Genomic DNA, 13,027 nt, shown 5'->3' on the forward strand with positions numbered 1-13,027 from the left:
AGATGGACTCTGAAAAACAAACTGAGGGTTCTAGAGGGGAGGGGGGTGGGAGGATGGGTTGGCCTGGTGGTGGGTATTGAGGAGGGCACGTTCTGCATGGAGCACTGGGTGTTGTGCACGAACAATGAATCATGGAACACTTCATCTAGAACTAATGATGTAATGTATGGGGATTAACATAAGAATAAAAAAAAAAAACCTCTGTGGAAAATTAAATAGAAACTCAAGATGGAAAATGATATGTGAAGAGAGGGGTACCTGCAGAAATGCTCAGAGCCGAGTGAGGTCAGGAAGGCAAGAGGGATCTGGGAAGAGCCGATAGGGAGGCAGAGCTCAAGGCAGAGCTGAGGGAACAGAGAAGACTTAGATACAGAGAAGTAGAGATGGACTTAGAGGCATCATGGGCACAATCTGGGGCATGAGGGGGTGTGAGCACGGTGTATCCAGAGGATGTAACTTTGTCTAGGGACTTGTTACTGTGGCATCACATTCATTAAGCAACTGCAGTTATTATTTCAAGTGCCATATTCTATGTGTCTAACGTCTGGCATCGTCCCTGGCTCTGGAAACTACAGTGGGCCTGACAAAAACAGTGGTGTACTTCACTCCTTTCTACTCTTTTTTTCCCCACTTAGGGAAAAAAATGCCAGGGGACAGTTAACCTCCTCGCCCAAACATTGATGTTCTCCAAGAACGCAAAGCTTCCTATCAGGAGAGCAGCAGTCTTATTCGTAGGTATAAACACTCCTTTTATTTCTACAGTCACTTTATCCTATATCTTCCCAAACTGTGTTGTTGAGTATCCCCGTTCTTTATGAACGTGATCTTGAAAACACTTCCTTGGAGAAAAGGGCTGTTATCTCTAGCTAACTATAAGGCACTTGAAAGTCAAGTTTTTAGAATCTAATTATCAAAAGGCCAATTCTGCCAACTGCTTAGAGCCAAAGCCAGACTACAGCCTCACTGACTTTATCCTGCATTTAGGACTCTTATTAAAGTACGTGGATCACAGTGAGCTCAGGATGAAGGGCACTGACTGGATAGAGAACGGTGAGTGATCACACACTTGGGTTTGGTTTGGGGTGCCTCACGTTTCGAGAGAGATCTGAGGTGGTGACTATGGGCAGGCTCTCTTCTCTGACAGATCTGAGACCCTGGGAACCAGAGAGCCTGACTTTTGCAGTAATAAAGACCTTGGAGATCTCATCCCAGTCCAATTCCCCCCCATTAGGACATGACCCTATTTGTCTGGAAACCAGCTTTGATGAGTGTCTCAGGAACAATTCCTGATTCCACCTAGAAATACCATCTTACTAAATTATGGCAATAGCTCACAAGTACCCACAGAGATGACTGCAGCCCTATTTTCTATAAGCAGTTGTCCTGTGAGGTGGCAGAACTTAGTAATACAGAGGCTTATAGTCATATAAGGCAACCATCATGTAAATGGTTTCCTGAATTGTCAGTGAGTGGAAATTTTCAATAACTGTACAGCTTTGAGGATTTAGCACTCAAAGAATTATTTATTCCCACTTAAGAAGTAGTCCTACAATTAGAAAATGCCATGAAATGCCAAGCCTCATGACCCCAAAGTATGTACTATGAGAACCAAATTAAAATCCTGGGGGCGTCTGGCTGGCTCAGTTGATAGAGCATGATACTCTTGAACTCGGATGGTGAGTTCAAGCCCCACGTTGGGTGTAAAGATTACTTTTTTTTTTTTAAGATTTTATTTATTTGTCAGAGAGATAGAGAAAGAGAGAGCACAAGCAGGGGGAGCGGCAGGCAGAGGGAGAGGGAGAAGCAGGCTCCCCACCGAGCTGGGAGCCCGATGCAGGACTCAATCCCAGGACCCTGAGATCATGACCTGAGCCAAAGGCAGACACTTAACCATCTGAGCCACCCAGGCGTTCTGGGTGTAAAGATTACTTAAAAATAAAATCTTTAAGAGACGCCTGGGTGGCTGAGTTGGTTAAGTGTCCAACTCTTCATTTCGGCTCAGGTTGTGATCTCATGGTCGTGGGATTGAGTCCCACTTCAGGCTCCATGCTCAGCGGGGAGTCAGCTTTCCTTCTCCCTCTGCCCCTCCCCCCCAAATAAATAAATAAATCTTGAGGGGGGAAAAAAGTCTTAAAAAAAATAAAATAGAATCCTGAACAATTCACTACTTTTAAAATAAAAATATGTAATTGGTAAAATAGGCAGAAGCTGGACCTTATTTAAGAAAGATTATGAGAGGGGCGCCTGGGTGGCTCAGTTGTTAAGTGTCCACCTTCGGCTCCGGTCATGATCTCAAGGTCCTGGGATCGAGCCCCACATCAAGTCCCACATCAGGCCCCACATCGGGCTCCCTGCTTGGCGGGAAGCCTGCTTCTCCCTCCCCCACTCCCCCTGCTTGTGTTCCCTCTCTCACTGTGTCTCTCTCTGTCAAATAAATAAATAAAATCTTTAAAAAAAAAAAAAAAGAAAGAAAGATTATGAGAGGGGCACCTGGGTGGCTCAGTCAATTAAGCATCTGCCTTTGGCTCAGGTCACGATCCCAAGGTCTTGGGACAAGCCCTGCATGGAGCTCCCTGCTCAGTGGGAAGCCTGCTTCTCCCTCTCCCTCTGCCTGCCACTCCCCCTGCTTGTGCTCTCTCTTTCTCTGTCAATAAATAAATAAAATCTTTAAAAAGAAAAAAGAAAAAGAAAGATTATGCGAGGGACACCTGACTGGCTCAGTCAGTAGAGTATGCAACTCTTGATCTCAGAGTCATAAGTTTGAGCCCCACATCAGGGGTAGAGTTCACTTAAAATAAATTAATTAAATTAAAAAGAAAAAAATTATATGTATAAAAAGATTATGAGAGAGATTAACTAGATTTGTTGTAGTGATCATTCTGCAATATACAGATATCAAATCATTATGTTGTACACCTGAAACTAACATAATGTTTTATGTTACATGTCAATTATACCTCAACAATAACAAAAAAAGCAAAAAAGAAGTTTTAAAAAAAGAAGACCATGCCACTTTTCTCTAACTTCTACATCCCTACAGTGATCAGAAGCAAAAAAAGGAAAAGTCACATAGATACATAGATTCTTTTATTCTATGAGGCAGGATTCTACATGGTTGATTCTGTTCAATTAAAAGGACATTATTTTCTAATCTAAAACAATGGGGAACCAAAGTTCCTTTTCCATTCTAAAGTCATTTATGTAGGAGATCTATATATGAGCCATAAGAAATTGCCAATCTGTAGGGCAAAATCAAATCAAATAACATTCTCATGTGGTTCAACCTAATGGAATAATCCTACCCTCTTCCTTCCCTAACAGTGGCTTATCTGTCTTAGAATAGGGTGTTCTAGCACTCTTTTTTGAACAAATTTATGTCACTTAATGCAGGTAATTTTTAAGCTAAATTTAAACAAAAATAACAAAATTTTAAATATGAATTTAAACTGACTTCAGGACAAAATAAGTTTCCATTCCTGTAGATTCCAAAACTGGTATTTGCTCCTTCATGTATTCTGTGAAACAGATAGATCTTAATGCAAGAACTGAAAGAAATTAAAATAGCATTCCATTTTGGAAATAAACATGAATTTACAGGTTAAAATGCTACTTAAGAATTAAAAAGCTTCAGGGGCACCTGGTTGGCTCAGTTGATGAAGCATGCAACCATTGATTTCAGGGTTGTGAGTTCGAGCCCCATATTGGGTGTAGAGATTACTTAAAAATATAATCTTTAGGGGCGCCTGGCTGGCTCAGTCAGTTGTGTCTGCCTTTGGCTCAGGTCATGATTTCAGGGTTCTGGGATCAAGCCCCTACATCAGGCTCCCTGCTCAGCGGGGAATCTGCTTGTCCCTCTCCCTCTACCCCACCCCCACTTGTGCTCAATCGCTCTCTCTCTCAAATAGATAAAATCTTTTTAAAAATTAAAAATAAGGGGCATCTGGGTGGCTCAGTCGTTAAGCGTCTGCCTTCGGCTCAGGTCATGATCTCAGGGTCCTGGGATCGAGCCCCGCATCGGGCTCCCTGCTCCGCGGGAAGCCTGCTTCTCCCTCTCCCACTCCCCCTGCTTGTGTTCCCACTCTCGCTGTGTCTCTCCCTGTCAAATAAATAAATAAAATCTTTTTAAAAAAAATTAAAAATAAAATCTTTTTTAAAATTTTACAAAAGAGGGGCACCTGGGTGGCTCAGTCATTAAGCGTCTGCCTTCAGCTCAGGTCATGATGGTCCTGGGATTGAGCCCCACATCAGGCTCCCTGCTCATTGGGAAGCCTGCTTCTCCCTCTCCCACTCCCCCTGCTTGTGTTCCCTCTCTTGCTGTGTCTTTCTCTGTCAAATAAATAAATAAAATCTTTTAAAAAAAACAAAATTTTACAAAAGAAATAAAAAGCTTTAAACTATAAAGAGGCCCTGAGCATTTTCGAGACCTTGGAAAATTGGAAATTAAAAACAAAGCCTTACCTAAGGGGCACCTAGCTGTCTCAGTGGGTAAAGCATATGACTCTTGATCTTGGGGTCATGAGTTTGAGCCCCACACTGGGTATACAGATTACTTAAATAAATAAAACTTTTTAAAAAGGAGAGGGGCGCCTGGGTGGCTCAGTCATTAAGCGTCTGCCTTCAGCTCAGGTCAAGATCCCAGGGTCCTGGGATCGAGCCCCGCATTGGGCTCCCTGCTCAGCGGGGAGCCTGCTTCTCCTTCTCCCACTCCCCCTGCTTGTGTTCCCTCTCTCTGTCAAATAAATAAGTAAAATCTTAAAAAAATAAATAAAAATTTTAAAAAATTAAAAAAGGAGAGCTTTATCTAAGTATGATACCAAAGACAGATCCATAAAGTAAAAGAATGATAGATTATCTATCTAAAAATTTTTTAAATCAACTTTGAAAAAAAACAGACAAAACTGAAAACTAAACAAAAATTTGGGGGATATATGGGCGCCTGGGTGGCTCAGTTGGTTAAGCAACTGCCTTCGGCTCAGGTCATGATCCTGGAGTCCACGGACTGAGTCCCGCATCGGGCTCCCTGCTCAGCGGGGAGTCTGCTTCTCCCTCTGACCCTCCCCCTCTCATGCTCTCTCTATCTCATTCTCTCTCTCAAATAAATAAATTAAATCTTTAAAAAAAAAATTGGGGGGATATATTTGCAATATGATAAAGGGTTCGTATCCTTTAAACAAATCAATAGATCTCAAAAGAAAGTGGCAAACAGTATAAGCAGTTCATAGAAGATGAATGGCCAATAAATATATGAAAAAATATTCATATTACTAGTAATCAAAAGTTTGTGCAACAGGGGCATCTGGGTAGTTTAGTCAGTTGGGCGTCCAACTCTTGGTTTCTGCTCAGGTTGTGATCTTGGGGTTGTGAGATGGAACACCACATGGGGCTCTGTGCTTGGCACAGAGTCTGCTTGAGATTCTCTCCCTCTCCCTCCACATCTGCCCCTCCCCCGAATTGTGCACGCACATGCGCTCTCTCTCTCTCTCTGTCTCTCAAATAAATAAATAAAATCTTTAAAAAAATGTTTGGGGGTGTCTGGGTGGCTCGGTCAGTTAAGCATCTGCCTTCGGCTCAGGTCATGATCCCAGGGTCCTGGGATCGAGTTCTGCATCGGTCTCCCTGCTCAGTGGGGAAGTCCACTTCTCCCTCTGCTCTTCCTCCTGTTCACATTCTCTCTCTCTCTCAAATAAATAAATAAATAAATAAAATCTTTTAAAAACAAAATAAAAATAATTTTTAAAAAGCTTATAAAACAAAGCAATGATGAGATACCAGTATGACCTTTTTCTGTCAAAATGGCAAACACTTCTAATTAATCAACATAAATATGTTAAGGGAAAGCTGACATTATCTTTTTTTTTAAGTTTATTTATTATTAAAAAATAAAAAATAAAGTTTATTTATTTTTTCTAGTAATCTCTACATCCAGTGTGGGCTTGAACTCACAACCCTGAGATCAAGAGTCACATGCTCTTCTGACTCAGCCAGCCAGGCACCTGAAAACTGACATTATCATACATTGTGCTGGTATGAGCATAGATTGATACACCATTTTTATAGGGAAGTTTGGCAATATGTATCAAACCCTTTAAGTAAATATATACTTTGACTTATCAATCTCACTGCTAAGAATTTATCCTATGAAAATAAGCAGAAATAGGGCACCTGGGTGGCTCAGTTGGTTAAGTGACTGCCTTCGGCTCAGGTCATGATCCTGGAGTCCCAGGATCGAGTCCCGCATCGGGCTCCCTGCTTGGCAGGGAGTCTGCTTCTCCCTCTGACCCTCCCCCGTCTCATGCTCTCTCTCTCTATCTCATTCTCTCTCTCAAATAAATAAATAAAATCTTTAAAAAAAAAAAAGAAAAGCAGAAATAGATACAGGAATGTTCATTCCAGCATTATTTTAAATAGCAAAAATGGAAAACATCCAAGATTAGAAATACTAAGCAATTAGTTTCATAAAGTATTGCATATCCATATTATAGAATCATAGGAAGCCATGAAAAATATTTTTTTAAAAGTATAACCTTGGGGCGCCTGGATGGCTCAGTTGGTTAAGCAACTGCCTTCGGCTCAGGTCATGATCGCAGGGTCCTGGGATCGAGCGCCACATCAGGCTCTCTGCTCAGTGGGAAGCCTGCTTTTCCCTCTCCCTCTCCCTCTCCCCCTGCTTGTGTTCCCTCTCTCGCTGTCTCTCTCTCTCTCTCTGTCAATTAAATAAATAAAATCTTTAAAAAAAAATAAAATAGGGCGCCTGGGTGGCTCAGTCGTTAGGTGTCTGCCTTCGGTTCAGGTCATGATCCCAGGGTCCTGGGATCGAGCCCCGCATCGGGCTCCCTGCTCAGCGGGAAGCCTGCTTCTCCCTCTCCCTCTCCCCTTGCTTGTGTTCCCTCTCTCGTTGTGTCTCTCTCTGTCAAATAAATAAATAAAATCTTTCTAAAAATAAATAAATAAATAAAATAAAAGTATAATCTCTATGCCCAACGTGGGGCTCGAACTCACAACCCCAAGATGAAGAGTTGCATGCTCTACTGACTAAGCCAGCCAGGCACCCCAAAGCTATGAAATATATTACAGAAAAAAATTTTAATGACTTGGATAAGTGATGATGCAATATTAAATAAAAAATTATTAGATAATATGTATAATGTGGTTCCACTTGAACAAAAAGGCACACATGTGTAACTGAATATAAAAAAGAAACAGAAATGTAACAGTGGTTTTCTCTGGTGGTCGAATTATGGGTAACTGATTTTCTTCTAGTGCTTATATGTTATCTAAATTTTCTACACAATGAACGTGTATTTATTTTGCACAAAGAAACATAAAACTAAAAAAATTTAAGAAAAAGCTTAAAAGGAATAACAACTTAAGAGTAGCCTCTAGGACCAACACAGGAACTTAGAAATCAGCAGTCTTAGACATGGCTTGACAAGTACAGATAATTTGACTTTAGGGGGACTACTTGGCAGTGTGGTTATTGTAAAGGAGTAAACTATTTGGCAATTCAAAAATGAATAAGTTTCACAGGTCAAAATTGGAATTGATCTACAAATGTATAACTTTCAGATAGAGTCTTAGAAAAAGTTAGTCCTTTATCACAGCTGCTGCAGGCTTGTTGGCTTTTTGGTGTGTGGACCAGTGATCATTTTCATAGACCTTCAGCTCCAACCTGGGTTTTCTGGCCATTTAGATCTGAGAGATCTGCTGGGTGATCCTGAGCCCTCTCTGCGCATCATCGCCTCTCGGGCTCTCTTCCGAGTGCAGAAGGTGGGGGCTGAACCAGATCCCAGGCAGTCCGTTTGCGGGCTGAGGAACCTCATCAGATGTCTTCCTACTTAGAAATGCAAGGCAAGTAACATCGAGTAAAAACTAATTCTTTCAGAAACCACAAAAACAATAGTGCCCCATTTTTTTTTCAGACTTAAAGCAATGCCAGCCTGAAGCTACCTCCACCCATTTTATTACCTCAGAACATAATTTTTGCTGTCAAAACCTTTAAGGAATTAGAATATAGGGGAACCAGGGAAGCTCAGTTGGTTAAGTGTCTGCTTTTGGCTCAGGTCATGATCCCAGGGTCCTGGGATCGAGCCCCACGTCGGGCTCCCTGCTCAGTAGAGAGTCTGCTTCTCCCTCTGCCTGGCGCTCCCCCTGCTTGTTCTCTCCCTCTCTCTCTCTGACAAATAAAATCTTTAAAAAAAGGAATTAGAATATATAAGGGAAGGCAGCTCTTTAAATTTGCAGAAATAGCAAAATTCTGCTGAGTTTTTGAGGCATGCCAGAACTTCCATGAAGTTACAGTCTTGATAAACAGGTCTGGCACAGCTTCAAAAGAGATTCTAAATAAATGTTAATATTGCAATGTTAGTACTGTTGGGTCTTTCGTCAAAGCCCCATCTACTTGTCAACAATCTTAGGAATAAGGTAACAACCAATTCTTACAGTTTGATATTACTGGTGTATTTTTATAAAATCCTTGTGACCTTTCTCCTCCTTTCTCTTTCCCTTAAAAACCTTCAAGCAAGAAAAAATTTCTGAAGTAATATAATACTGAATCTACCCTATGCAAGATTTCCACTCCTTCCTTCCCCTTTTCATTTTCCTGATGGTCTCTCCTACAACTACTGTCAGATGCTCAAGTGGCTCCCAGATGGGAGCTATTGTTTGTTGAGCACCCACCATCTGCTTTAAGCATAAATGGAGAAAATTTTCAAGAAGTGTCCCAAAAAAGAGATTAGTTTGTGTTGGGTGAATAATTTGATAAGCTGCATGTAGAAGGGTGGGAACCCCCAAGAGGCATACCAGATTAATTAGAAATGGTCACTATTGGTCTACTTCCCAGGCTCTTGTTTGCTTGAGGAACATAAGTGGAGAACCACAGCTGAACTGTCTAGAGCAATGGAGAGGCCTCTGGGAGGTGGTATGAGAAAAGAGAGGAAATGAGTAAACTGGCATGTGAAAAATAGACACATCCAATGGTGAATTGCGTGGTTTTTGTTGTAAAGTGAGCAACATGAATCCTCACCACCCTGCCCCCCAGATTTTCACCTTTCACCCCCAGCCCTCTGCCAAGACATCTTTACAAATTTCTTTATGATTAATGGTGAGTTAGGTTTGTTTTAGGGGCTGTCACAGCATGCTATGTGTGACCTCAAGAGGAACCCTGCCCAAGAGAGGTGTTCATATTTGAGGCTAGCAGTCAGGAGTTTTGAGCTACTTGCAGGCTGAATTAAATCTTCACCCTTGAGCAGAGCCAAAAGGACACCTGGAGGATGGCCGCTGGATGCTAAACTTCAGTGCACTGAGCACATTTGAGTTACCCACAGCGCTTGCTTCTCCTTGGTCTCGCTGCATTAAACCACCTTCACTCTCCACTTTTGAACTATCCATTTTGTGGATTATTCAGTAAGAATGACTAACACCGGATGTTTACAATGAGCCAGACTCTAAGTACATTATATGATTAACTCTTTTAATCCTCAGCCACTCCATGTATGATTCTCTCCATTTTACACATGGGAAAGCTGTGGGACGGAAGATGAAAGTGACTTGCCCGAAGTCACATAACTAGTAAATGCCAGGATTCAAACTCGAGAGTCTGGATGCAAAGTCTACACCCTTGGCTCGTCTGCTCTGCCCTTTTTTCATCTGCTCTGTTCCTCTACTGTCAATAAATGCAGAACTACTCTACCATGAATCCCAGTTGCTGAACTCGTACCCCAAATTCATGTAACCAAAAAAAAATGGTGTAAAGTGATATTGAGCCTCAAATAATAAACACAAAGTTAGCATACTTCACTTTTCAAAAGGATAGAATGTGCATCGAACACTGTAGAGGAGTGGACTTAAGACAAAAGCTGGTGGTTATTCTTGAGGAATATTGTTTGAATCCTGGGTTTGATCTCATGTACTACCCTGTCTCACAGCAATGAACAGACCTCTAGGTTTAGGATGTGGTTTAGATCACCAGAGACATGTAAGAGTTTGAAAGAATCCTTTCTCTTCACTCATATTTATGCCAGAGTCCCTTTCCTTCCAGGCAGATTTTTATTTTCTGAGTAATACCACCAACAGGGAGGGGCAAGTACAATACTTATTTTATTTATGTTTCATTGGGTTAAAATTCACAGAGAGAAGCATCCATTAAGAAACACAGGTCTGGGGCGCCTGGCTGGGCCAGTTGGTGGAACATGCAATTCGATCTCGGAGTCATAAGTTCAAGCCCAATGTTGGACATAGAGATTACTTAAAAAAAAAGAAGAAGAAGCAGAGGTCTGCTTTTTACTACCTCAGCAGTTTGGGAAAGGCGGAAGAAGTACTTAATGCTGATTACATTAACAAGTCCTTTAATTCCGAATATCTCCATTATTTTCTTACAAGGCTCTCCTCAGACATAAGTGTGTGTTTTTATAGAATTTTTAAAATATACACAACAAAAATTTCTGGACTTAATTTGTGTTATAATATGTTAAAAGTTCAATATAATTGAATATGATTTCAGTTTTATTTTCATCATATACTATTAAAAGGTATTATTCATTATCGATTACTGGCCCAGCCATGTCTTTATTATTTTAGATTCTTACTTTCTTTTACTCTGAATATTGCTTTACTTCCTTATACTGAAATACATACTTATAAGAAATTACTTTTTTTGGGGGGGGCGCCTGGGTGGCTCAGTTGTTAAGCGTCTGCCTTTGGCTCAGGTCATGATCCCAGGGTCCTGGGATCAAGCCCCGCGTCGGGCTCCCTGCTTTGTGGGAAGCCTGCTTCTCCTTCTCTCACTCCCCCTGCTTGTTTTCCCTCTCTCGTTGTGTCTCTCTCTGTTAAATAAATAAATAAAATCTTAAAAAAAAATTACTTTTTTTTTCTTATTGAAAGATTAAACTATCATGTAAGTAAAAGGTGGGATTGGGGGAAGGGCAGGATCTCCTAGACATCAACCCAGGCAAGTAAACATGCACTAGATAAAATTGTAAAATCTCTCTCCCCTCACAGCTTCCCCCTCCTTCCTGTCTCCAAGCTCCTTTTCTATCCTTTTTCTATCCCTCTCAGGAAAGGATCTAATGAACTGGTTGTTATGGTGGACATGATTAATAATGCAAGTTTTAATGATCTTAACTCTTCCAGGGATGTTTGCTTTTTAACAAGGTAGAGCTCTCTCTCTTTTTTTTTAAGATTTTATTTATTTATTTATTTATTTTTTAAAGATTTTATTTATTTATCGTAGAGAGAGAGAGCGCACAAGCAGGGGGAGCGGTAGGGAGAGGGAGAAGCATGCTCCCTGCTGAGCAAGGAGCCCAATTCGGGACTGGATCCCAGGACCCCGATTCGGGACTGGATCCCAGGACCCTGGGATCATGACCTGAGCCGAAGGCAGATGCTTAACCGACTGAGCCACCCAGGTGTCCCAAGATTTTATTTATTTATTTGAGAGAGAGAGAGCAGGAGAGTACAAGCAGAGGGAGGGATAGAGGGAGAGGGAGAAGGAGACTCCCCACTGAGCAGGGAGCCCAACGTGGGACTCAATCCCAGGACCCCAAGATCAGGACCTGAGCCAAAGGCAGACGCTTAACCAACCAAGCCACCCAAGCACCCAAAAAGGTAGAGCTCTCAAGCCAAATGCATGAATCTCTAATTGAGAAATGTTAGGCATTACTGAGCAGAATGGAGAGAGGAGATATTTGGAAATGAGGCTGGAGGTGATGGTGGGGAACAGAGACTTTCCTGTCATCCCAGAAACCATATCATATCAATTGCTTTCCCTACCTCTTCCCAAACCCTTGTCAGAAAACAGCAGAGGAAAAGGATTAGAAAGGGTAAATAACAGCTGCCTTCTGTTACACAAAACACAGAGGAAGTGATGGATTCTATTCTTCCTGAACAATGGTGATGACTTCCCACCACAGAACATGACTGAGTGCCAGTTACTGAATGATTTAGTGATGTCTTCTATACTTTCTCTCACCCTGTAGAGTTTATAGTCTGATGTCCAAGGAAGATGTCACTGGTTTAAAATGGTTCCTATGGATACCAAAGAATCTTTATGAGGGAGCTGTCACTCCCTCCTTCCCCCCCCTTTTCTTTTAACAGAGATGGTGGTGTGAATATAGCAAGGGACATTTTTAAAGGGAGTAGAGATATGGGAGGAGGTTACAAAGGAGATGGAGCCGAGAATCTAGAAAGGATGCCGACCTGTGAATGAGACAAAAGGTAGAAAGTTGAGACGGTGTAGAAGCTATATCAAACATGGAGTCCAGTCTTATTGGCCCCTCAGACACTGGTTTTCAGTGAAATCTTGCCCCAGACCACTTCAGAAGACCACAGTCAAAGAATCTGTCTCTCCAGTCACTCAAGTATATACAAGAGGTCACAGTTCTACTTACTCCATACAAGAGTGTATCTCCCAAACTTTTGTCTTTCTTTTTTTTTTTTTTTTAAAGATTTTATTTATTTGTCAGAGAGAGATACAGCGAGAAGAGGGAACACAAGCAGGGGGAGTGGGAGAGGGAGAAGCAGGCTTCCTGCTGAGCAGGGAGCCCGATGTGGGCCTCGATCCCAGGACCCTGGGATCATGACCTGAGCTGAAGGCAGATGCTTAACAACTGAGCCACCCAGGCGCCCCAAACTTTTGTCTTTCAACCACCCACCAACCAAATCAAACCTACTAAATCCTGCTGACTTAATCTCTTTTTTTTTTTTTTAAGAATTTATTTATTTATTTGACAGAGAGAGACACAGCCTGAGAGGGAACACAAGCAGGGGGAGTGGGAGAGGGAGAAGCAGGCCTCCCGCGGAGCAAGGAGCCCGATGCGGGACTCAATCCCAGGACCCCGGGATCATGACCTGAGCTGAAGGCAGCCACTTAACGACTGAGCCACCCAGGCGCCCTGCTGACTTAAACTCTTGGTTGTGTATCAGATGATCTTAGGAAATCACTTTTGTGGCAAAAAGGCCAGGACACTAAAAAGGAAAAGAATTTGTAGGCAGTTCAAGTATTCTGACCTTAAAATTAAAGAAATTTATTTTT

The 13,027-nt window shown here is 41.8% G+C and overlaps 1 protein-coding gene across 7 annotated transcripts in view; it reads left to right on the plus strand.

Annotated features, from left to right (window-relative positions):
• Nucleotides 1–10,522, plus strand: part of MROH8 (maestro heat like repeat family member 8) — a 58,201-nt gene extending 47,679 nt beyond the window's left edge. For 2 of the 7 annotated variants that reach the window (XM_081832810.1, XM_081832813.1), the window contains 4 exons: nt 636–735; nt 985–1,050; nt 7,691–7,852; nt 10,132–10,521. In XM_081832810.1, coding sequence (XP_081688936.1) covers nt 636–735; nt 985–1,050; nt 7,691–7,839 — 315 coding nt within the window. In that variant the 3' untranslated portion in view covers nt 7,840–7,852; nt 10,132–10,521. Of the gene's footprint in view, nt 1–635; nt 736–984; nt 1,051–7,690; nt 7,853–10,127 lie in introns of those variants that run through there. The other 5 variants (XM_081832811.1, XR_014149095.1, XR_014149094.1 and 2 more) reach the window with 5 other exon arrangements.
• Nucleotides 10,523–13,027: the final 2,505 nt, after the last annotated feature.

The sequence above is a fragment of the Leptonychotes weddellii genome, chromosome 10, assembly GCF_054177405.1.
Source record: "Leptonychotes weddellii isolate Sample4059 chromosome 10, ASM5417740v2, whole genome shotgun sequence".
In the NCBI taxonomy this organism is placed as follows: domain Eukaryota; kingdom Metazoa; phylum Chordata; class Mammalia; order Carnivora; family Phocidae; genus Leptonychotes; species Leptonychotes weddellii.